The following is a 25,602-nucleotide window of genomic DNA, read 5'->3' on the forward strand; positions in this document are numbered from 1 at the left end:
TTAATGAAACAAAACTGTATTTAATGAACAACAACATCGTAGGTTACAGGCCTGGACAGTGGGGGACTCAAAAAAAAAAAGGGGGGGACAGTAAGGGCTGTGGCACTTTGGGGGGAGCAATGTCACTACCTCTTAGCACCTCTCCCCTGAAGAGGGATTCATGTGATTCCCCTGTCCAAGAGGGCAGCATGGCAGGAGAACTGCCCCATCTCAAGGTGGGAAACTTGAACTCCAGGTAGTTTATCAGCTTACCCAAAGCCACATAAGGTTCCTGTACTGCTCTTGTACACCATGACCCAGCTCAGAGGCGACATGACTAGACAGGCAAAAGGGGATGAACCCCTCACAGGAAGGGCAAGCATGGTGTTGGAAGAGGCATTAGTGCAGTGCACAGTGACAATGAGAGGTGCTGGCTGCAGCTAGGTGGGACTAGGCATCTATCCTATTTCCCAGGTCTCAATGGCCCAACATCCACTTGGGTCACTGCTTCTCCCCTCTTCTCTCTGGTGTCCAGACCCTCAGGACTGGCTGAGGGAGTTCACAGGGCAGAATTGGAGGGTACAGGGAGGTATACTCCCTGTAGTGCTCAGAGAGAGGTATTCCCTTGGCACCTGCCATGCACAAGGCCAGCACAGGGCTCAGGCAGTGCAGGTGCCCAGGGGCCTGAAGGATCTAAGGGGAGGGGGCAGGACACAGAAAACCATGACATGTGGCCAGCCACAGTGCCAGGAGAGGCATATAGAGAACGGATGTAGTAGGCAGAGAAGTCCAGGAGGTGTTATGTGGGCAGGACCTAGGGAAGTGCAGGGCCCAATAAAGAGAAGTAGGGAGGGCAGGACTGAGGCAAGCATCCATGCTGAGGGGTCTGAGTTTGACCCTGGCCTGGCGGCCATTGTGACAAAAGAGAAAAACAGGATGACTGCAGAGACTGTGGGAGGCTCAAGGAGGCCACGGAGATGGAAAGAGGAGGGCTGAGAAGCCACAGCGAGTCCAGGCATCTCTGGGCAGGCCTCTGGAAATGGCACTGGCTGTTTGGGAGGTTGATCAAAGAAAGTCCCTTCTGGGGCCACCTCTTCAGGTGGACTTGCAGCAAGGAAAGGCCCACCAAGAGCTTCAGGCTCTGCAGAAATACAAGGACATGTCACGTTCCCTCCAGCCCCCACCCCACCGGCCTTTGACCCTCTCTAGGGGAATAGGGGAGCAATGGGTCTCAGCACAAATCCTGCCCTCCGCTTTCCCACTCTACAGTAGCAAATGTAGCCCAGCAAAGTCTCAGAGTGGAGTTACTGCTGGAGAGGAGACCCCCAGGGAAGGAGGGACTTGACCAGAGGCCTGGGGAGATGCTCTTGGGGAGGGAAGTGGGATCCTACCGGGGAACAGTGCCAAGGGCACCTGTTCTCAGGACCAATCCTTGGGAGACATCAGGTCCCCTCCAGAGGGGAGTGACACCTTGCAGCACCAGTAGGGGGCACCACAGCTACACACTTGGTGGAAGGTTCCTCTGTCTTTCCATCCCCCTCATCAGGGCCTGAAGCCCCAGTGGCAGCAAGATGTAGATCCCCAACCTATATAGCCTTGGGCAGATTCCTCCACAGAGAGCCATGGCCTTCAATTGGGAAGGAGTGTGCCTTCTATGCAAGCACTGTGCTGGCCTGAGCCCCCTGAGCTCTAACCCAGAGGCAGGTGGGATCAGGGAGCCTCTTCCAAGTAGAAGGAGCAGCTAGTCCAAGCAGGCTTGGCCAGGCTTGGCCATGGTAATCCAGCTGCAGGCCAATACTGCTCACCACCTAGGGGCGGGTTTCACTCCCTGCTCCTGGAAGAGGTGACCCAGCCTCTACCCCACCACCCCACAGAGGCAGCTCAGTCACCATCAGCGCAGGCCCATCACTGGGTATCAGGGTCTTGGAAGCCCCAGGCCTCCACAGCAGCGATGAGGAAGTTCTCTGAGCAGAGGGGCTGGTTGTTGAAAGTGTCGCAGTGTCCCGTGCGGCCCCGGTTCAGGTCCCCGTCGATGTAGAGCGCCTGGCCACCCCCTCCCCCTACAGGGTGCTCATGTCAGTAGCAGCCTCTCTGTCCCCACCCACAACCCATCAGCACTGCCCTTGAGGTATCTCTGCCTAGACTGGGCAACCTCAGAAGTCCTTGCCAGAGGCCTCTCTAAAGCCTCTGGCAAGTGGTCCCTTTAGGCCTTGCCTAGCATGTGCAAGGCCCAGCATCACAAAAATAAATGCATAGGTACATAAAACCACAGGCTGACCTTTGAACCTCCACAGTACCCTGGGCCTGGCTGTCCAGGTAGACCCCTGCTTCCTAGTCTATTTATCCCAATCCTCACTCACAATCCTCCATGCCCTCCCCCCAGGGTAGGTGGAAGAAGTGGGTTCCTACCGATGATGAGGCAGTCAGTGCCCCCAGCCATGAACATGGACTCAGTCTTGGAGGGCAGGTTGAAGTGCCGAGCTGCCAGGAATGGTGAGAGTCGGTCAGCTGGGTCTGAACAGCTGGAGTGGGAGGATGTGCAGGGTACCGGCTTGATAAGCTCTGGGTGCTTGATGACTACCCACTCGTAACGCTGCACCTCTGGCTGCAGCTGAGGGTGAATGGGCATGAGTTACTGGCATGCAGTGCCCCAGTGAGCCCCTTCTGTCCTCCAAAACCAAGGCCCATCTCCATTCCATAGATTGGCTATGAGCCAGGGGCTGAAGAAATGACAACACACAAGCAGATGAGGTCCCACTTGCTCATAGGCACTTGATAGTGTGATCAAAACCCAGAAGTTGTGCTAGGCAGTGGCACACACCTCTAATCCCAGTGACCTATGAGGCTCACAGGAAGATCACAAGTTCAAGGCCTGCCTCAGCAATTTAATGAGGCCCTAATTAACTTACTGAGACCCTGTCTAAAAATAAAAAATAAAAAAGGGCTGGGGATGTAGCTCAGTGTAACTCTGGGCTCAATCCCCAGTACTGGGAAAAAGAAAAAAATCATTTATAGCTAGGTGCAGTGGCACTTGCTTGTAATCTCAGTGACTCAGGAGGCTAAGGCAAGAGGGTTGCAAGTTCAAAGCAAGGCTTTGCATCTTAGTGAGATTCTGTTTCAAAATATAAAATAGAAAGGGCAGGTATCTGGCTCAGTGGTAGAGCACTCTGGGTTCAATCCCCAGTACCAAAAAAAAAAAAAAAAAAAAAAAAAAGCAGAAGGAAAATATCCTGTAGGGTAACTGCTGTAGTGAAATGAAACTTGATCATGTGAGCTGGGGTACCAGGGCAAGGGCCTGCCAACTCCTGAGCTCCCCCTGGGAGCTTTGGTGAGGTTGAGGGACTGGGAACAACCCTGGCCCAGGGTGACTGCTGGGCCTACACGGGGGGCCCTGGGCTCAGCCCCACTCACCCTAAATACAAAGCACTCTCCAGTTCCGAAGAAGGACAGTTTGCCTCCATACTTGTTTCTCTCACTCCAGTCTGTTGATAGATAAGCTCCACACACCTGAGGAAGAAGGTCAGGCTACCCCAGGAAGGTTCCCTTGTTCAGGCCTACTGAGGTACCAAGTCACAGGCCCCAGCAGGGCATGCAGTGTGTCACAGTCCCCCCACCCACCCACCCACACCAAGTGCAAAAGGGATGTGGAGAGGGCTAAGTTTTGAAAAGTGCACCCTTCCACACCACAGGTTGAAGCTGGCCATGGGGTGGATGCCTCTGGGACATTTCCATCTCCCTTAGTGGCCCTCAAGCACAGGATGAGCTCCATGCATAGGACACATCCACATTTGGATTTTGGTATCCCTGGGAGATGCAGCCTCTCCCAGGTTCATCAGAGTCCAGGTCCCAGACTCCCTTGGGTCCTCCTCACCTCCTTCTGTGTGGTCTTGATGAGCAGGAGGGTAGGTTCGTGTCCCTCACAGTGGAAATAGAACCTGGGGGCAGAGACCACAGATGCTACTCTGCTGCCCTCCCCACTGTCTCCTGCCAGCCTCTGCTGACTCTTAGCCCAGGCTGTCAGGGGTGCTAAGGATCTGGCAATGTCCTCATCAGGTGCTCTTCTCACCTGGCCTTTTTCGGACATTCTGGGCTGTCTACCCCAGTTGGATGGAAGAGAAGCCTCATAGCAGATGGCCCCCTGAGGGCAGAGCCCAGAGCCAGGTGCTACAGGGAAGCAAGAACCAGAGGAACAGGTCCTCACTGTAGGAAAGCTGGGCACATCCTCAGGGGCTGGGCATGTGGGGCGACCCACAGCTTCCAGTGTGGTGCACAGTGCTCGGCTGGTATGCTTGGTGGGGGTTGGGCAAAGTAGCTCCAGCTATGCCAAAATGCTTACATGGTTGCAGACAGGGCCTGGGGTGAAAGCTAGGCCAGATCTGCCCAAATCACCCAGCCAGGTCTCTTGTGACACCAGCTAGAGTTTCTGAGGCTACCTGCCATCTGAGACTTGAGGTGCTGAATACCAGCCAAACCTGGCTGAGGTTTTTTGGTGGTAGTGTGCTTGGGGAAACCCCCTATCAGAGCAATGCACAGGACCCTAAGCTATGGCCTAGGAGGCAGTGATCTCCAAAGTGTGGGAAGCCTGGAAATGACAAAAGTTCAGACAAGGGGCTTCTGATTCTTGGAGCCCACAGGAAGAGGTAGGGCCTTACCAGGGGCTCAGGTGCAAAGGCTTTTCCAATCACCCCTATGAACTCCTGGAAGTCATGGCAGGACATACCCAGGGCACCAAGTGGGCCTCACCTGCTTAGACTGTACCCATGCTGCAATGAGGAGAAAAGTAGAAGGGGCTGGCAAAGGGCAAACCGCTCAGGGACCCAAGACCAGATATCTCTCATCTCCTTCACGCTGACAATCTCAGAGCGGAAGTTCTCTGCATGGACGGCCAGGTGCACAAACTGCCTGGGGAGAGCAGAAAATGTCAGAGCCTGCAGTGACCTGACTGTATTCCCACCCAGGTCTCAGAGCTACTCTTTGTAACCAAGCCCAGAGGGGACATCTCATCTACTCAACCAGGTGTACTGCCTGATTCTAGGGCCTGGATACAAAGAATGGGGCACAGCTGTTCCCAAAAGCCCCACCTCCCACCTTCTAAAGGGGCAGAGTGCCCAGACTGGGGGTGTCAAAAGCACCTTTTCTCTAAGAAATCAGGACAGAAGGACAAAGTTGCAGGGCCAGCCAAGTACCAGCAGATGGCACAACTGAGGTAGACAGACAGACAGATTGTGCCTGAGTGTCAGGCTGAGGAAGTGGAAGCTGGTTCATAAGAACCAGCCAGGCCCTGGGAAATAGCAAGAGTTGGTTCAGAGCTGGCTGCCAAAAAGGTGGAGAAGTCAGGCACTGAGGTGTGCTTTTAGACCTACCTTTTAGAAAGTGAGACACTGAAAAACAGGAGGAAGCAATGGACATGGAGAAGAAAAAAGAAAATAAAACAGACAAGAAGAGGTTAGTGGCAGATACCAATCTCAGGGTGTGCCTTTTTCTGGCCCAGGAGAAAGAAAACTACATGCAACAGTCACCCATGGCATAATCCCAGTGTCAGCTGCTGAACACCGTGACCCTTCCCAACCCTGCTCCCCAGGAGCTACACTCAGGGCAGGGAGACCACATCAGCAGCCATGAGAACAACCAGCCATGAAGCTGCTCTTACATGACCGCTGAGAGGCCAGCCTGGCCCCTATGGACTTTCTGACCCTCTGTTGCTGTCTAGCTTCCATCTCAGCCATTGACTTTAGTCCCTGAGGACAGGCCCTGGCATGTCTTGCTGTGACAGTAACTAGGAAGGCTCTTCCTGCTTTTTAGTGTCTTTCTACCCATATGTGTACACATGGACAGACCGAGACTGATAGAATAAGCTCAGGCTCAGACTTCCAGGATGTAATCCACCAGAACCCCCACTCTTGCCTGGGTCCCTTGCAGCCTGCCAGAGGCCACACACACACACAACACACACACACACACACACACAGCCTGGGGCTGCTTACCTCTTCTGCTTGACCGTGATACCTTTCTGCTTCAGTGCTTTCTCATTGGCCATCTGCAGGAGTTGGATCTCCTTGCGGGAGAAGAGACGGATGGCAAATGCTTTCTCTAGCAGCTTCTCAGGGGACACCGTCTTAGCAATATCCTTGACAAACATGCGGATGTCCTGCTTTACATTGTCTGACTCAAAAGGCTGACCAGCTCTCACCTTGTGAAAGAACTTGAGGATGGCCAGAGCGACGCGGTATAACACCTTGTAGCCTTCCACCAGGAAGACATCAAAGACACGGGCAAAGTAGTTGAGGGGCAGCTCTCCAAACAGCCAGCGCTGCCAGTCAGAGTAGACCTGCAGGACATCCTCTGACACAGCCACCATCAGCTTGTGGGCCGCCTGGCAGTACTTGTTTACCAGGTCCCCAAATGTCATACAGGATGACTCAAAGGCCAGGAAACTCTGGTCAATTAGCTTCTTGCTGGGGTCATTGCAAGCCAGGATGCGGCAGGCTTTCTCGAAGCATTCAGCCTCATCAATGCTGTAGTGAAGTAGCAGGGCCACTACGGCTGGCAGGGCAGGGCAGAAGGAGATGTCAGGGAACTGGTTGGCAATGCACAGGAGGATTTTGCGCACGGCACCCTCGCCCCGAGCATTCAGGCAATAGATGGGCACCTGGGTGTTGTCCACAAACTCTGGCAGGGGCAGGCTACTGCTGCTGTGCTTGCCCACAATTTTGCCCACAATGTCACTGTACACACTGGCGTCAGGTGTGACTGTGCGGCAGGGGATGTCCCGGATCAGACGCTGGTACACCTTTCCCCTCAGGGCGTGGCTCTGAGCCCAGTATCCCTGGCGTGCCAGCTGCTTTAGCTCCTGCAGCTCAGTGCAGCTTAGTTCCTTTGGCCCCAGGTCCTGGATTGCAGCATCCATTTTGTCTCTGTCCACAAAGCAGTTGTACCCTGGGGAATCCATGGTGTTGGTATGCCAGGGAGAAGGGCCCCAGGCTGCCAGGATGGGCGTAAAGAGTAGCTAGATCCTCCAGACCCCTCTATAGAGTTTGCTTGCTAACCTGTCTGCCATCCCACACCCTGTAGAATTAAAAAATATTTTTAGTACATGTGTTTGAAAAAGCTTGAAAAATTTTTAAAATAACTTTTTTGTCCAATACACTTTTTGCCCAGCTACTCAGGAAGCTGAAGCAGGAGGATGGCAAATTTGAGGCAAGCCTGGGCAACTTAATAAGACCCTGTCTCAAAACAGGCTGGGAAGGGGGTGGGATATAGCTCAGTTGGTAGAGTGCTTGCCTTGCATGTACAAGGCCCTGGGTTCTATCCCTAGAACATACAAAAAAAAACCAAAAAACAAAACAAACAAACAAACAAACAAAAAAAAAAAAACTCAACAGGCTGGGCTTGTAGCTCAGTGGCAGAATGCTTATCTAGCCTGTGCAAGGATCTGGGCTCAATCCCCAATACTGAAAAAAACATTGTTTTTCTGTTTTAATGTTTCCACAAAGTACTAGAAGGGCCTCCATTTAAGATAAATAGCTGTTCTGGATGTGGTGGCACATGCCTATAATCCCAGCAACTCAGGAGGCTGAGGCAGGAGGATTCTAAGTTCAAGACCAGCCTTAGCAACTTAGCAAGGCCCTAAGCAGCTTAGTTAAACCTTACCTTAAACTTAAAAAAAAAAAAAAAGGGGCTTGGGATGTGGCTCAGTGTTTAAGCGCCCCTGGGTTCATTCCTAGTACCACAAAAAAAAAAAAAAGAAAAAGAAAAAGAGAGATAAATGACTCTTCTGAGAAATCATTATGAACTTTGGAATATATCTTATTTTCACAGAACTCAGGTGTTACTGGAATGGGCTACACAGGTTTGGAGTAATGAGAAGCTAGGGACAGGGTCCCTGGAAGGGGTTTAGAGACCAACTGTGCTAAAAACAGTTGGACCTCTCCTCAGGAGGTCCACTCAGGCTCTCAAACACCCCGTCCTGAGGCCTGGGATCTTCCAAAAAGGAGCCAAGGGCCAGGAGGAGTCTGTGAGCAACTCCTTCTTTCAGCCCTTGGAGGCAAAGGCTGTGCACTGAGGACCTGCACCTGCTCTGCCTTACCTGGCCTGGGATGGAATTCTGAAGCCAGCTCTTAACTTTGATATTGTCAACTTGGAAGGTACATTCTGCAGGCAACTCCAGACAGAATCACTGGGGGTGGGGGTGTGTGCTGAGTAATAAATGGAAGGTGACCCAGCTTCAAAATCAGACTTCTGGGGACAAAGGATGGAGTCTCAGAAGCTTCAGTGCCATCTCTCCATGATGCTGCTGCTGTTCTTCATACACACATAAGAAACAGGGGAGCTGAGCCTCAACAGGAGGTTCTAAATAGCCACCTACAACAGCCAGTCTTCTGCTTCAGGTCCCACACTCACCAAAGCTCTGCCAAAGCTACTCTCCTGGACACAAAGGCATAATATCTGCCTACATAAAATCAGACTAACCTGTCTGCCTGGGACAGCACAAGTGTCTGAAGATGTCAAAGGGATAAGCTTCAGTGAGATTTGGCAAATGACTACATCACTCCAGGTTCTCTTGCTTCTAGAAGATTCATCTAAAAACAGGAAAAGCAAATACTACTTTATTAAAACACCGAATGAAAATTAAGAACTATAATGCAAAACCAAATGGGCAATACTGTTTTGAGAAAATGCCTGGGGGAGGCTTTCATTTTTGTGTGTAGTAAACACACACAAAAATTGCCGTTTTAACCACTGGTGAGTGTACAGTTCAGTGGTGTTAACTACCTTCACACAGCTGCACAACCAGTGTCACATTCAACTCCAGAAACTCCCCTGATTAAACACAGACTCCCTCCCCCATGCCCTGACATCCCCCATTCTACTTTCTGTCTCCAAGAATTCAGTTGCTCTAGGTGCCTCACAGGAATGAATCATCCAATATTTATACTTTTACGACTAGCTTATTTTACTTAGCTAGATGTCCTCAAGGTTCATCTCTGTTTTAGTACATACCAGAATAAAGGCTCAATAATATTTTGTCATATGGACAGACCAGTTTGTTTACTCATTCATCTGTGGATAGACACTTAGGTTGCTTTTACCTTTTGGCTATTGTGAATACTACTACCATGGACTTGGGTGTACAAATATCTGCTGAGTCCCTGCTTTTAGTCTTTAAGGTCTATACCCATTGATATGTTTTTAGAGGGGCTTCCCCATAGAAAAAATTAATTAAAACAAGTTTTTCTGACAAAAACACTAAAATATAAAAGTGATTTTAATATGTCCCATTGGAAAACCATGTTCACAGTAAGATTAGGCTTGTGTCACAACCTGTACCCTCTTCTTAATAAGGACACCCCTTAAAAGTAGTTGTGGAGTTTGCTCTGTCTTGGGAGTAGCAGCAGCAAGGGTCCCTTCTTCCTCTGCTCAGAAGGATATGCCCCAGGCCACCTGCACACCCACAGCCACAGTCAGGCCACACTCCACAATCTCCCATGTCTGAGTTATCTATGTACTCTAGAGCCTAAGCTCACAAACACTGGAATAACCCCAGGCCTATCCTGTCTGGGTGAAAAGAACCAGGTCCTTCTGACAGCAATAAACATGTTTATAAAGAGAGGGGCAGAAAAGCGCCTTCAATTGCCTAGCCCCAGACCTAGGTTGAATATTAAACTGAAAACTCCAGAAGTGATCTCTATACTTGGCAGAGAGTTCTTTTAGCAAGTTGCAGATGCAGAGTGGTGAGCTGCAGCAAGAAGTCCAGGATCACACTGGATCAGAGGGACACAGAGGCAATGAGCCCCCATTCCATGTCCCTTCCTTCTCCCCACATCTGACTCAAAAGGAAAACATGATGCTTCTAGGCCCCAGCAACCAGGTTCCCAATGACCTCCTCAAGGCAGCTATTTTTTTTTAGTTGTTGATAGACCTTTATTTTATTTATTTATATGTGGTGCTGAGACTCGAACCCAGTGCCTCACACATGCCAGGCAAGTATGCTACCATTGAGCCACAACCCAAGCCCCCTCAAGGCAACTATTAAAGACAAGTATCTTCCTTTGGTTTCAAACAAAATGAAACATTTTATTAGGTAAGTGATATATGAAAGCAGAATCACAATCACAAAAGGTTAGGTAAGACCAGATTATAGAGTTATGTTTAAATTACCTCTCTAGTTCTATCCTCCTTCTATGGAAAGAGAACAACCAACACTTTGGTATACAGCTTTCAAAACTAACTTCCTTCCTTCCTTTCTTTTTTGTACTGGGGATTAAACGCAGGAGTATTTCACCACTGAGCTACATCTTCAGCCTTTTTTAAAAAAGACAGGGGGCTGGGGTTGTAGCTCAGTGGCAGAGTATTTTCCTCACACATGTGAGGCACTGGGCTCGATTCTCAGCGCCACACTAAAAAAATTTAAAAAATAAATAAAGTTATTGTGTTCACCTACAACTAAAAATATATATATATATATTTTTAATATTTATTTTTTAGTTATCGGTGGACACAACATCTTTGTATGTGGTGCTGAGGATCGAACCCGGGCCGCACGCATGCCAGGCGAGCGTGCTACCGCTTGAGCCACATCCCCAGCCCGCAAAACCTTTTTCTTACATATTCACATGCATACAATTAAAACTGAGTTAGCCAGGTACAGCGGCACAAGGCTGTAATCCCAGCAACTCACAAGGCTGAGGCAGGAGGATCACAGGTTCCAGGTCAGCTTCAACAACTTAGCAAGACACTGTCTCAAAATATAAAAAAATAAAAATGGCTGGAGATGTAGTTCAGTGGTCAAGTGCCCCTGGATTCAATCACCAGCATCACAAAAACATACACACACAAAAACCAAAGTTAAAATTCCCGCTGCCCCCCTCCCCCCCATACTGAGGATTGAACCCAGGAACTTTTTCTCCCCTCAGCCTCCTGAGTAGCAAGGATTACAGGTGTGTGCCATCTTGCCTGGTTGAGTTAGATCTTTCTTAAACTGGTCACTGGGACAGGGAAATAAGGGGAGGTAGGAAACTCATCAACAACATAAAATGAGCCTGGCTTGCACACCCACACTTTGTGGAGCTTTTTTGTTTGTTTGTTTAGTGGTGCTGGGATTGAACTCAGGGACTTACACATGCTAATCATATGCGCTACCACTGAGCTACAACCCCCAGCCCAACAAGGTGAATCTTTATAGCTACAGTGACTCTTTCCCTGTTGATCCACCAGCTGGACTGCTGCTGTTACACAACATTACATGCTTATTTCCCTAGCTCCTGACAAAGGTGCCATACCCAGCATTCACCCTGGTGGCCAGGGAGAGAGAAGGGAAGCAGAAGCTAAAGAATGGGCCATCTGTGCAGGTAAACAGGTCTGGTTGCAAAGTTCACCTCTGACATTTATTTGCTTAAGCCCTGCATCTTCCTTATATTGCAGTGGCCTAATCTGTAAAATAGAGCTAATAAATAACATTGACCCCACAAAAGTTTTTGTTTCTAGGCAAAACCTGTGGGTTGAGTTTTGCCTCTGGGCTCACTAAAGTACAGGTGATGTTGGAGTGACACAGCAAAAACAATGCATCCTCCTATGCCCCCATGCTTGGGCAGCCCAGGATAGACAGCCAGGCTGTTGGACACACAGTAGTGCGGGGCTCTGCATAGGCACTACTGGCTATTATATGATTTTCTTGGCCACCATAGGGCAGAGAGTAGTTTCTCACCTGAAACACCCCTCCTCAAGTTCACAGCAGGGGTCTCCCAGGGCTGGGTCTCCAGGTAGCAGCTCCGGCCAGCCCCAGCTGTCTGCAGCTTCCTGAGCTTGGAATGGTAGAAGCACTGCCTTTGTCCTTAGCTTTGGGCCTCACTGGCAGTTCCAGGAAAGTAAGAAAAGTTCCACTTGACACCCTGTGAGACTGGGAGCTAGAGTAGTGTCAGTTTCTGACTGTGGGGGCTCCCCACAGAGTACCTGCGTGGCAATGGCAACTTTACAAAGGGTCTGCAGTTTGGATACCTCCTGAGAAATGACATATGAGCCACAGAGATAAGGAGGCAGCCAGGAAAAAAGCCATGGAAAGGGTTCTGGGGATAGCTAAAAAGGCTTCTGTCAAGGCCCGAAGGCAGGAAGGAGCTCCAGGGAGAGAACAATGCAGCTGGCAGGGCAGCCAAGAGCAGGGAGACTGTGCTCAGGGACTGGGCATGCAGAGGAGGAGTCCGGGTTTTACTCTAAGCCCAATGGGAAGCAGAGAAGGGTATGATCCATCTGATGTTTTTGTTGTGAGGATTAACTAGGACTGTTTATAGGAAGCACTCTGCCAGTGTGGCACACCAGGGCCGCTCTGATGTTTCCAGGGCTTTCCCACTGTAACTGCTCCTCAGGGTCCAGGCCTGGCACTCAGCAGATGCTCAGGAGTGTCCAGGAGTGATGCCCCAGTGGGCCAATGCTGGGGTCAATCCTGTAGAGGGTGCAGCATGGGAGTCAGGTGGGCAGCTCTCCCATAGGCCAGGTACAGATCCCAAGCTTGAGTCTGATGATGGTTCCCCCCAGGTACCTCTTTCAATTGCTACACTTTCCTTTCCTGCCATGCACTTCCTCTTTCCCCACCCTGTAAGCCTCCTCAGTGACACTCATGGTCTTTTCCTCATCAACATGGTGCCTATTTGATAGTTCAGGATACCTGAAGATGGGAAGCAAGTGTTTGTGCGTGTGTGTGTGTGTTACTGGGGATAAAACCAAGGGCCTTGCACATGCAAGGAAAGCACTTTGCCACTGAGCTAAATCCTCAGCCCTTCAAGTGTTTCTTAAAAAGGAAAAAAAAGGTAGGTGGAAACAAAATGCTTTTGATTTCCACAAAATGTTATATTGCTACATCAGGTGATTTCTCCAGGTGATGCTCCCAACCAGTGATCCCACTGTGTCCTTTGGGTCCGCCAAGGGTGAGGCCAAAGGCTTAAGGGCCCCTTAAATATCTCCAGGCTCACAGCCACATGGCTAGGCTTCTCTAGAGAGGAGCATTCCTATGAGATACTTCTGCCACGAATCCCCCACAGCAGCCTCAAATAATCCCCAGATCTTTCCTCCACAACAAACCCCCTACAGAAGTTAGGGCAGGAAGGAGGAAAAATGGATGTGGGAGAAAGGACAAGCCTTATTACCAACAGTGGTGCGGAAGATTCCCAGGACCAAGGCTGGTGCCTCTGTGCGAGTAGACTACCCCCCATCTCTGGAAGCTGCAGAACAAATTTCACCGCTGCTGGCCATACAGTCACTTGGCTTCATGGTCCACCTCTAACTGTGAGTTCAGCTGGATGGTTCAGGTATTTGCTCTAATTCACAGATGAGGAAAGTGGGATTCAGACAAGTACTGGAGGATCCTCTTGCACAGGAAGGATGACCCTAGTCTGCTGAACCCTCTAGGGTCCAGAAGCCCTCCCCACAGTTGCCAATTCCCTCTGAGGTACAGGTCACCCTATATGATCAGTGTTCTCCTTGGCAAATTCAGGATCCATTTCTCAATACCATAAAGCTGTCCCAAAACACTGCTTCAGAATCCAGGGAGTCATGAGAACTCTGCATTTCTCACCTCTTACGTAGAGATCATGACTTTCCCAGACAGTTGGATTTGAAAACAAACTCTCATGTGACAAAAAGAGAACCACAGAGTTAGCCTTGGTGACTACATCTTAACACTCATCAACACTGGGAGCTAAACCTCCCTTCCTGGCTCTCTCTCCCATTTCTGGTCACTGGACAGAGGGGTCAGCAACAATCATGGCTCTCTTTGCCCCAGACTTATTCATTCCACAAACATTTAGTGAGCTACCTCTTTCATGATGGGCCCTGAGGGGGAAGTGAAGGTGCTCTAGAGGACACACACAATCACAACTGATGCAGGAAATGCTGGAAGTGGCCAGGCAGGGTACTGGGGAACATCTAGAATGGATGCTGACTAGCACTTGAGCTATAGAAGAGTGATGGTACCCAAGTTCATAAAGATGGAGGGTGATTCTGGAATGGTTTGCATGGAGCACCAAGGGACAGCACTGTAGGAGAAGTGGGAGAGGCAAGGGAAAGCTGGAGGACTGGGTGGGTGGTACTGAGTGGCTGAAGGTGGGAGAGGAAGGAGGCAGTATCCTCACGCAAGGGGCACAAAGAAAGGAGAAGCAGAACATGACACCTCAGAAAAATTCAGAAATACCCTCCTGGAGGCTGTGGAGAAGTGGGATTGGAGAAAGGTAGACAGAATCCAGCTAAGACATAGGGGGCTGACATACCTGGGCAGGCACATATATGGTGGGCCCTAGAGTCTGGATAGGAGTGGATTCAGGCAGACAGAACAGCCTGATGGTGGGGGCAGGGACCAGGTCACTCAAGGGCTCTAGGCTAAAGGGCAAGCAGTAAACACAGAACTCCAGCCCAGGGAAACTCTACTTTGGAGTATTAAGTACCAGAATTTTTTTGTTTTAACAATAACAGGGATTGAGCCTAGGGGTGCTCTGCCACTAAGCTACATCTCCAGCCCCCCAGGCCCTGGTATGGGAAAATCAAATCAGGATCTTAAGCATGTTAGACAAGTCCTCTACCACTGAGCTACATCCTAGCTCCTATTTTACTTTTTTAATTTTGAGACAGGGTCTTGCAAAGTTGCTCAGGCTGACCCTCAACTTGTGATCCTCTTGCCTCAGCCTCCTAAGTAGTTGGGATGTACCACTGGGGCCTGGCTAAGTACCAGTTTCAATGAGACGCTTTTTAAGCAAACACCAGAGCTGCTCAGTTGACCTCACAGCATTGGATCTCCTAGGAGACGTGCAGCTCACTGCAGTGGTCCTACACACACCCAGACGCTGAACCAGACAGGCACTCAGCTCACTAGAACTCCAGTTTGAGGAGTTAGCACCCTAGGCCTGGGTCCCTACCCAACACTTTGACCACAGGAACAAGCTGACCAGGACCCAGCATGTGGCCCTGCTGAACCTTAGTCACTGTGTCACCGAGCAGGGAGGGGTATTAGCTGCCACTCTGTTCAGTGCTTCCTCTATAGCCTGAGCAATCCCCTCGTGCATTCTGGGGAAGAAGAGGGATGACAGGATGAGAACAGGAGAGGAAGTGAGGCTGGGGGTCTAGCCTAAGCATGTGGGGAATCTGTATGCCCAGAAGATGCCATGGGAACAACAGAAATTAGGGGCACCCTTGCCAGTGGAGACTCCACATAAGAAATGCGCGCTCCTCTCAGGCAGGTTCCCCTAATGGAATTCAAAGCATGTACATGTTCCACACAGCCCCTCAACCTTGTTGAACATTGTGGGCAGGAAAAACAAAAAGAGCCCATGGAGGGTAGTCTCTGGACAGCTAAGGAGATGCAGAGGAACCCACCAGTGCCTCACATCCTGTCTGGTACTGATCACACCTCCTAGGCCAGAGAACCACAGAGCTGACAAGCCTCATTCCAGCCCTGAGGTGTGCCCTATGGAGATGAGGAAAACACACCTTTAAGTGTTTGCTGTCTGAAAAGGAGATGCTCAGGCTGCCAGGGATGCCCCCAGCAGTGGGCCAGGTGAGAAATGGTGGAGGAGGGCATATTTGATGGCTGAAAGGAGAGGTACCAGGCAGGTGGGAAAGCTTGGAAGGGTGTCTGGGGAGGCAGCAGGTAGGAAAGAAGGTGGTGGTGGGGAATATCCCATCCACTCTGAGGCAGGGAGGAAGAAGAGGGCTGGAGGAACATATTGGATAGCCAGAAGGGGCCATGGCAGGGGTATAGGTGTGAAAGCAGACCTGGAGCAGGACACAGAACAAATGGCAGGGAAGAGGAAGAGGGCAGAGGTGGCTGCTAGCACTTAAGGGCAGGTAGGGAGTGGCCTCCTTTTCCCCCCACAGTGCTGGAGATTGAACCCAGGGTTTCACACTTGCCTTGAGCTACATTTCCAGCCCAGGAGTATCCCTCTTGATGCAGGGATGAACCCAGTCCCATTTCATCACAAGGTCCCCTTCCTCCCACCCACCCAGGAGAGGCCAGGGATAAACCTCCAGAAGCACAGACCACCTCAAGACACTGTCAGTAATCCTGGGCAGAGCCTCAGGTAGGGTGGACACTAGTCCTTCCCCCAGGCCTCATCTCTGGGACAGAACAGGACAGGGCAGAGCAGAGTGGGCCTAGAAAGGGGCCCACTGGCTTAATCCATCCACCCTACTACACCCATTCTTTCCAGACCTTCCCTCTTTTTTTTTTTTTGATACCAGAGGTTAAACCCAGGGATACTTTACCACTGACCTATATCTCCAACCTTTATAATATTATTTTAAATATTTTGGGCTGGGGATGTGGCTCAAGTGGTAGCGCGCTTGCCTGGCAAGCATGCGGCCCGGGTTCGATCCTCAGCACCACATACAAACAAAGATGTTGTGTCTGCCGTGAACTAAAAAATAAATAAATAAAAATAATAAATAAATAAATATTTTTTTAGTTGTAGATGGACACAATATTTTTATGTATTTATTTTTATGTGGTTCTGAGGATCGAACCCAGTGCCTCACATGTGCAAGGCAGGCATTCTACCACTGAGCTGCAGCCCCAGCCCTTGATTTTTTTAAATAAATATATATATTTTTTTAGTTGTTGATAGACCTTTGTTTTATTTATTTATATGTGATGATGAGAATCGAACCCATGCCTCACACATGCCAGGCAAGTGCGCTACTGCTAAGCCACAGCCCCAGCCCTAATTTTTAATTTTTGAGATAGGATCTCATACAGTTTCCAAGGCTGGCCTTGAACTTATGATCCTCCTGTCTCAGTCTCCAAGTCACTAGGATTATAGCCATCACCAGAACCTTCTCTTGAGTGCCTATTAGGTCTCTGGCACTGCTCTATGAACAGCAGATACAGAAACAAGACACCTGGTTGGACAGGCAGAAAACAGATTTGTAGACCCACTGACACAGAGAGGTAACAAGGGATGATTAGGCCACATCTAGGGAGCTGGTGAAGGTTCTGGAAACCCTTCTTAGAAGGTAGATAATGTGGCACTGGATATTGCAGGTATAGGACCAGCATACACAACGGCAGGGAAGACTTACTGTGTCCAGGTGACCACAGCAACTAACTTCCCTTGGGGTGTCTCTAAAAGAGTGTGAGTAAACCACTGAGGCCCTTATCCCACTGGAGCCCCAAACTCGTCCTGCTGGGGATAGGGCACCATTAGGGCACTGGGACAAGGAGGCACAGTCAAACTTGTGTTGCAGAAAGATTGATTGGTGGCAGCCTGGAGGGTGGATACAGAGGTAGCAGCCTTCAGAATCACTCAACTAAGGGGTGGTGTCTGGGGCAGGTTGATCAATAGGGTCTGCTGCATGTGGGTGGGGAGAGGCCCCACACCGGTACATTTAGCAAACAGTTGCCTGGAGAGTTCCCAACCCATTGACTGCCCAGTGAGAACCTAGGCTACACATGGGCAGGTAGTGACACTAACCAGACTGAAGACAGCTCCTGGTCTTCCCCAAACTTCCTTGCCTCGCCGCTCCACTTTTTGCCCCCTCTTCACTCCCACCTTCCTTTTTGCTCTGAAACCTGTCTAGGGCAAATTCTACCCCATGCCACATTATCATTCTCTCCCTTTCCCCTTCACATCTCTTATCTCTTCATTCACACCCAGGAACCACTTGACCCAGAGGTTGAATATTCATAAATACTCTCTCAATAGGGCACCACCCTCCTCCCACCCTTCAGCTCTAACCCTTATCTCCTAGCCCCCTTCCTTTACTCCCTATAGCTCAGTCTAGACATCACACCAAGCCCCAGCTTCCCCCCATCCTGTCCTCCTGCTTCAGCTGCCTGAGGTGAGGAAGCCAAGCTAACACACGCTTCTCCATGCCTACACAGGAGCCACAGAGTGGGAAAAAAAAAAAAAAATCAAGCTTCCTGCTCAGTGTGTTCAGTCTTTGGGGCTTCTTGGCAGGCCCTTCCTAGCTCACCTCTGGCACCCTCTCCTGTTCCCAGGTGCTGCTCACAACTTTATCCTACTACTCTTCCTTGAGAAAGCGAGGCTGCCAAGCAGAAGTTCCCTTTCTCTCTGGCCCTGTCCTTTAAATGCATGGGTCCAAGCCTAGGCCTTCCTCAGTCCAATCTTACTTCCTGGGGACCCTGACTCCCTGTACTCTCAACATTCCCTCTCTGTTTAGGCAGGCCTGAGACTGTACTCCAGCTCTCTCTTTTCTCCTTCCTTCAGAGTAGAACTGCCGGCAACAGCAGGCTGCATTCCCACCCCTCCTGTCTTGAGGACTCCATACTTGGTTGCCAGGTCTAATGGACACTTTGGTTCCTTATCTTGCTTGCTTCCCATATCCTGGGCTCTCCTCACCTTTTGGGCTTCTGTCTCCCTCAATGTCATTTCTGCAGAAGTACAGCTTCTTCTCAGCCTAGAAGCCCCATGTGAGCTCCAGTCCTATACCTGAAGCTGCTTCCCAGGCATCTGCTAAACATTTCCTGACCTTCCTGCTCCACATGCCTTCAACACAACTCAGCTCTGACTCCCAGCACTTCTGCCCAGCCTGGGACTTGACTAGTCCCAACCCTTCAATGGAGATCTTTCCTGTCCCTGGCCCTTTATGTCCTGGCCCCTTCCTGCTTCTCCACGGCAGTTACAGAAGCCATAGCCACAAAGCACCAACCACAGTACCATGCTACACTCAAAAAAGAATATTCCTGAGTGGAGGAAAGACAGGACACATCTGCCCCTCTTCTCCTTTCCCTGCTGACTCTGGTCATACCTTCTTCATGGCCCTTCAGTGACTTCTCTGACAGGGTTAAGATCTCCTTGTCCAAATCTGTTTCAAATCCTTATCCACACCTCCTTGCCCAAATCTTTTTCCACTCTCAGCACACTGAGGTGTTACAGTAACTTGCTTATACATCCTGTTCTACTATACTGTGACTTCTGTATTCAGTGTCACACTATACCCAGTGTGCCCTGGAAAGGGGAAAACCAGAGAAGAAAAAAGAGAAGCAAGAAAAATCTGCAAATTATTTAGTCCTAGGATGAAATTTAAATTTCAAAGGCTGAAAAACAACAGGGAGCCTTAGTCAACTTGTCCTAGGCAGTGACCTCCCTGGAAGGCATCTTCACGTGACAGGAAGGCAAGGTGTGCACAGCTTCTACCCCCCCCCCCCAGCAGAGCACAGGAATTTCTCCTATGTTAATGGGGAATGGCACCCCAGAGTGACTACCAAGTAGCTGATTACAGGGAACTTGATAGTGGGCCCTTTGCTGGTGGCACACAATGGCGGGCACGTGCCAGGTACAACAAGGATATAACCATTAATGAGGTGTTAGTCACAGCATACTGGGCCAGCTGGCCTGCCTGCTGGCTAGAAGTTCAAATGCAAGTCTTAGGCTACATGTGGGATCCTGAATAGGTGAATCTCCAGCTTGGTTAGCCACTCCAAAAAGGTTCCCTGTGTCCCTTTCCTGGGCAGAACACATTTCTTGGTCTAATCTGACCTACCCATAGGAAGGGAGGGGCTGGGCTGGGGCTGGAACAGGACTCAGCTAATTCAGCATCTTTACCTTCTGAGCTCTAAGGGTCTGCCAAAAAGTCAGTCAGGGAAAAATACTCCCCCATCAGGGCACATGGAAAAGAACTCATTCAAAAGTTAGTAGCACATAATTTTGACAGGTCTGAGTTCCCAGCAAGGTGCCCGAGTCAGGTATGCCCTGAAGGCCAGGAGCTCAGGTTCTCCACAAAGACCTTCAGACCTAATAAGACAGCAAGACAGCTAGCCAAGATGGAACTGTGTGAACTTAATCATTTTAATAGGCATTCAAGATATACTTCCTGCATGCCAGGGTCCCAAGTGCTGGAGGACAAAGAGGTGGTACCGGTTCTAGCTCTCAGGGAGCCCAACACAGGGTATCTGGGTCCCTATCCACAAGGAAAGAAGGCTCAGGGAAGGTTTCCTGGAGCCAACACCTGCATTAGCTGGGTTTTGACAGGTAAGGAGGACTTAGCTCCAGGAAGTGACACAGACAGCATGGGCAAAGGACAGAGCCACAAAAGACAGATCTAATTCAGAGTCCGGGAGCTGTTCAGGAGGAAGGCACAAGTCTGTGGGCATCTTTTGTGGCTTAGGTGAAAAGACAGTTCTATAATCGAGTTTACAGGCTTCAAGAAGCCAAAGGGTCTGAATTTACTGGGCTGCCAATTAAGGACAGTTCCCTTTCATGCTGGAAGCAAGGTGGGGCAGCCTAGAAAGACAGGTAAAGATACCAGGGCAGGAGTTAATGTCCACATCTTGATCCTTCTAAAGTCTACAGGTTTCCAAGATTCAAAGACTATAAGGATACCTTCCAGGAAAGAAACACAGAGGGTGATTAGGAGAAAAGAGCAAAATTATTTAAGAAAAGGCCTAAGGGACAGAAGTGAACTTTTGGTGGGACCGAGATAATGAACAACCCTTAGAAGAGTGGACAGGCTTTTACTGTTAATAGAATCACCCATCAGTAAACAATTTCTGAGAGTGTGTAGCACCCCATTAAAACTGTGTAACAATCAGGAAGACACAGTTTCAGATTATGGGAAACAGTCCAAGTGGTGTGCTGTATATTCTCAGTCACCTCTGAAAAAGTACACCAGGGTGGCTGCAGAAGGGAGGTTACCACTGCTTACACATGATCCATGAACAAAAGCTCTAAGACTGAGCAGCCACACGCCCCAACATGAGGAACAAAGATAACTGCTCACAAACTCATAAGACATGTGGCCATCCCAATGGGGCCCACGTGCCAGAGGTGGGCAGACAGGGACTCATTTTGCAATATCAGCTTTTCCCTACCCTTCTCATATGGCCCTACCATGTGAGACAGAGTGGGGAAGGGACACCACATGCTTGGCCTCTGTACCCTTGGTCATTCTTTTCCAAAGTCCTATCTGATACTAAGGCTGCTATATCACACAGAAACCAGGGTCCTGGAGGGAAAGCAGCACAACCTGGAGAATTCTGCAATAATGGATTTCCAGGTCTAAGAAGATACCTGCCCCTCGAGTTCTAACCATAGAATGTTCTGACAGGAATCCTCAGTCTAGAGCCAAATGGGGTCTTTTGAGATGAGTGCTCCCCAAACTGGAGGTTCCCCAAAAGGCAAACAAACACTTGAGACAGAAAGACCCTTGGAAAGACAACAGAAATGTGTGTTTGCACCTTTAGTATCTGACATCCTATCTTACAATCAATCTAACAAGCAAAACTGGCTCTCTGACAGAAACAAAAAGCCCACTACCCTACCCCCATCTGCCAAGAAAGCAATTGGTTACTAAGCAGCCTTATGTTCCTAAGAACATAAGATTAGCAGTTCATAGGTACAGCCTTTTTTTCTCACTGAGAAGACCCAACTCACTCCCCAACTTTAACACCACACAGGAATGCCCCCTAAATGCTCTGTAGCCTCATGGCACCAGACCAGTAGATACCTACCTGCTGCCTGGATGATGATTTTCCAAACTCAAAGTCCTGAGCTTTCCCCAGGCCTGCTCCACTCTGTGTGCATCATGGCACTGAACAGCCTGTCATCCAGTCCTGGAGTGTCCCCAGCATCCTCTTTTCTCCCTGGCTCTTCCTATTCCAGCAGCTACTTGTCTCTTAGTTTTGCCCTCCTTTCCATTCTTTTTTTTTTTTTTTTAGTTATCGATTGACCTTTATTTTCTTTATTTATTTATATACAGTGCTGAGAATAGAACCCAGTGCCTCACACATACTAGAAATGCACTGTTATCACTGAACTTCAACCCCAGCCCCTCCTTTCCATTTTTTGTCTCAAGGTGTGCCACGAAGATACCTTACCAACCTGTCTTTGTTACCACTGGCTAAGGTTGGATAAGTCCTTAGAAAACATAAATCTCATCAGGTCATTCACAAGATATGCTCCTCTGATGGCTTCCACCGCTCTCAGGGTAAAATTAAAATTCTTGATCCTGGCGCTCAAGGCCTTTCCCAGTATGCTACCAGCCCAGCTCCCTTCCATTTTTCCATCTTCCCCCACATACTCAGAGCTACCCATTGCCCTTCTCCCAATAGCTGAGAGTAGGAACCATTCCCCTTTCACTTTGTATGTACTATCCTATTGCCCCTCTGCCTGGTAGGTTCTTTCATTACATGTTCTAACCATCCTTCAAAATGAAGCTCATGGCCTTCTCTGAGCTCCTATCCCCCAACACAGTCCAGCTGGATGTTGGTCCCTTGGGCCCACAGAAAGATCTACCCACCCCTGTGGGAGTGTCTACCACTATGCATTTATTTGCCTGTCTCCTTACTGCACAGTGAGCTCAAGGGCAGAGACCAAACCTCACTCAACAATGTTACAGCAGACACAGCACAGTGCCTCATCACATGAAGTATAAATTAAATAAACCCATGTTAAAGGATAGAGAAACTACATAACAAATTCAAGGTGGTTCTCAGTAGAAAGCCTGAGGTTTTGTTTCTTTGATATTATCTCCATTTGGAAGGTGACGCTGCAAACAGCCACTGAAATTGCTGCTTCAAGTGGGAAAGGGCTTTTTTCTTCCATTTACAGAGTTGCCATAACAGAAAAGGTATGCTCAAACAGGTAAAACATTGAACAGAGCAAATGTTAAGTGCTTTTTTTTTTTTTCTTTTTACCAACTACATCATTGTCTTATGTAAGTTAAACCAAAAACCACCCAAAGGCAAACACTTAAAGATGTCTTCTGCAATTGGCAGAAGGAGGTTTAGGAGCAACACTGTGTGCCCAAGGTCACTCAGAACTGCTAGACAGTTCTGGCAGGTGTGGTTAGAAAGAGTTAGCCAGGCCCACCAGCAGGCGAATGAATTAGCAGACCCAGGGGGGTGAATATCATTGTTATGAAAACCCTGCTTAGATCACTTCAACATCCCAGAAGGTCACCCTTAATACAGCTGAAAGCTACTGCACTAGCTTACATCTACCACTCTGACAATGCTCTGATTCTTTTCAACAACCACTTAGAACCTCAAGCCAGCCCACCCATGTCAGGCAATGGGGGAACAAAGATGAAGGTGATGTGGCTCCAGCCCTGTTCACAGGGAGAGACAGGATTCTAAACAGAGCATTCACTACCCATTAAGCACTTCCCACAGAGGCTTAATCTGAGTGCTGAGGAGATTAGATGAAGATCAACCTCAGAATAAAGGGAAGCACATGTGGGGGTCAGACCACTGTCTATCAACAATAACTGTAGGGCTGGGGATGTGGCTCAAGTGGTAGTGCGCTCGCCTGGCATGCGTGCGGCCCGGGTTTGATCCTCAGCACCACATACAAACAAAGATGTTGTGTCCACTGAAAACTAAAAAATAAATATTAAAATTCTCTCTTTCTCTCTCTCTCTCTAAAAAAAAAAAAAACAATAACTGTAAATTCTTTGAAATTTGTTGCTTGTTTCCTCATCTGGGTTTGGTTTCAACCTTAAAATGAAAGAATCTGCTCATTTCAGCCAGGCACGGTGGAACAGGCCAGTGATTGCATTGACTATGAGGCTGAGGCAGGAAGACAATTTAGCAACACTCTAAAATAAAAATAAGAGCTGGGGATGAAGCTCTGTCATAGAGTGCACCTGGATTCAACCCCTAGTACCACAAAAAAGAAAAAAAATCTGCTCACTTCAAAGTAATTAAGTAAACATTTACGGTGCCTCTTAAATGCTTCAGAAGTAAAGTAAAAATGGACGAAATGCACAAAATGGCAATGCATGCCAAATTATGGGGTGGTTCCGCAAGCTGCTTGGGAGGCACCTGCTGACTCTGAAGCAAGCACACAGTGAAAAGAGGAAAATCACCTTCTAGGGTTTCCATTCATCTTGGAAAAGTAGGCCGACTTCCCTGCCCAGGAATAACTGACAGTAAAGACAGCATCGCGGCGTCACTAATAGCCAATCTATACCTACACAAGACCCAGATGGTTTAGACAATCTTTGGCCTTTAAAGTCAGCACAGGGAGGCCCACAGCGCAATTGTTTCCACACTGCTCTGGTCACCAAAGAAAACCTGTGGCCAGGCCACCAGCACCCTGTTCACAGGAGAGCCTAAAAGGCGTAGCCCATTCCCCACGGTGCCAGCTCTGCCCTCCAGCTGTGCTGCCTCAGAACGCGGCGGGTCAAGCTCCTAGCTTCCAATTCCCAGGGCACGTATGGAGGACTGCTGCCCCCATTCCCCCGGCACAGCAGCCACGGCCAGGGGTACCCAAGACTCCGAGGTTGGGAAAATACCCAGGCGCCAAGTGGACAGGTGTGCCGTTCTGAGCAAGTGAAGGGCGCGGGGGAGCTCCAGCTCTCGGAGGGCGGTAGGTATCGGGGAACCTGCTGCAATTCCACGAACCCAGAAGAGGATTTCCTACCCGGCAGAGACGGAAAGTGCCGCGAGGCAGCGTGACACTCAGCTCTTTCCGACGACACCTCGCCCCGGGCCGGGCCGGCGGGTGGGGGACCCGGCCTGCCCCGAGGGGTCCGGCTTCTGGGCCCGCGTAGCAACTGCAGCTGCAGCGCCAGGCTCCTCAGCAACCCCGAGCCGCGCAGCGCCAAGGCCCGGGTCACCACCCCCGGAGCGGTGACAGCGTAGCCCACTGGGCCGCGCACCACCACGCCCCCGCCGCGCACCCACCTCCTCTCCGCTTCCCTCAGCTCTCTGCGCGACGGCGACGCCCTTCTGCGCACGCGCGCACGCGGCCCCGCCCCCGCCGAGCACACGCCGCCTGCCGCCCACCCCAGCGCCCCGCGTTCCGGCCCGCCGGCTCTGGGCATGCGCGCAGGCGCCCGACAGCCGCCGCATGCGCGGGTCAGGCAGCGGTTCCCACAGCGCGGAGGCCCCGGCGAGCCCTAGGTGGCGGGGGCTGCCGTGCCGCGTCGACAGCCGTGGGGCAGGCACCCTGAGCTCGTGCCGCTGCCCGCCTGTGCTGCTGCAGCCCGGCCGGGTCACGTGTGGTTGGGGCTGCGCTCTGCGACAGCAGATCCCTGAGAGAGTTAAGGACGCAGGGGAGTTGGGGGGCGGGACCCGAGCCGAGGAGTCCTGAGGTCAAGGCTCAGAGACGCGGCAGAGAGGACAGCGGGACAGACTTGGGGTCACAGCAATCCAAGAAAGAGGCAGGACAAAGGAGAGACGCGGCTGGGGAAAGAGATACGGACCCACGGCCCGCCAGGACCCACGCGAGGACACAGACCCGCGGAGGTGAACAGAGGCAGCCTTCCGGCGCGGGCGGAGCTCAGCGTCCTCTGCGGGTCCTAGCAGAAGGCGGGGGACTTGCTGTGCAGGCAGCGGAATTGGGTCACCAACCCCATAGCGGTCCAGGACGTCTAGGGTGGCCACAGTGCCTTTGGGGAGGTCGCAGCGCTCTCTGGCGGATCTTGGGATCAAGGGGTTGAATCGCAGTGGCCCACGGGATGATGTCAGACCCTGAGGGTTCTTAAGCTACGTGTGGGGGTTTGCAGCCTTATGGGGATATCGGACATCGCTCTGCCCCTCGGAGAGGGCAGAGTGAGTGTGGGCGCACCAAGGAGCATCCAAGTCTCCGGGGGAGGGCGGGGTGTCATTGCGGCTTCCGCATCCCTCTGCCGCACAAGCATGATGCTTCGGGGGAGGCGAAGGACGGGGACCAGACCCAGCAG

At 50.3% G+C, this 25,602-nt stretch overlaps 1 protein-coding gene across 9 annotated transcripts; it reads right to left on the bottom strand.

Moving 5' to 3' along the window:
* Positions 1–24,678, bottom strand: Tbc1d24 (TBC1 domain family member 24). 9 transcript variants are annotated; one of them, XM_027940478.2, is made up of 10 exons: positions 13,116–16,122; positions 11,684–12,415; positions 8,449–8,558; positions 5,964–7,044; positions 4,723–4,881; positions 3,851–3,914; positions 3,391–3,486; positions 2,389–2,590; positions 1,869–2,039; positions 1,029–1,120 (listed from the first exon to the last, which is right to left on the bottom strand). In XM_027940478.2, exons 4-9 carry the CDS (start codon positions 6,926–6,928, stop codon positions 1,885–1,887), a joined length of 1,641 nt encoding a protein of 546 aa, XP_027796279.1. In that variant the 5' UTR covers positions 6,929–7,044; positions 8,449–8,558; positions 11,684–12,415; positions 13,116–16,122; the 3' UTR covers positions 1,029–1,120; positions 1,869–1,884. The 9 variants fall into 9 exon arrangements, with proteins under 9 accessions (XP_027796274.2, XP_027796271.2, XP_027796275.2 ...); XM_027940473.3 differs by lacking the exon at positions 1,869–2,039 and having other exon boundaries at positions 1–1,120; positions 11,684–11,882; positions 13,116–15,562; XM_027940470.3 differs by lacking the exon at positions 1,869–2,039 and having other exon boundaries at positions 1–1,120; positions 13,116–15,562.
* Positions 24,679–25,602: the final 924 nt, after the last annotated feature.

Source organism: Marmota flaviventris, chromosome 19, assembly GCF_047511675.1.
Source record: "Marmota flaviventris isolate mMarFla1 chromosome 19, mMarFla1.hap1, whole genome shotgun sequence".
Taxonomy (NCBI): Eukaryota; Metazoa; Chordata; class Mammalia; order Rodentia; family Sciuridae; genus Marmota; species Marmota flaviventris.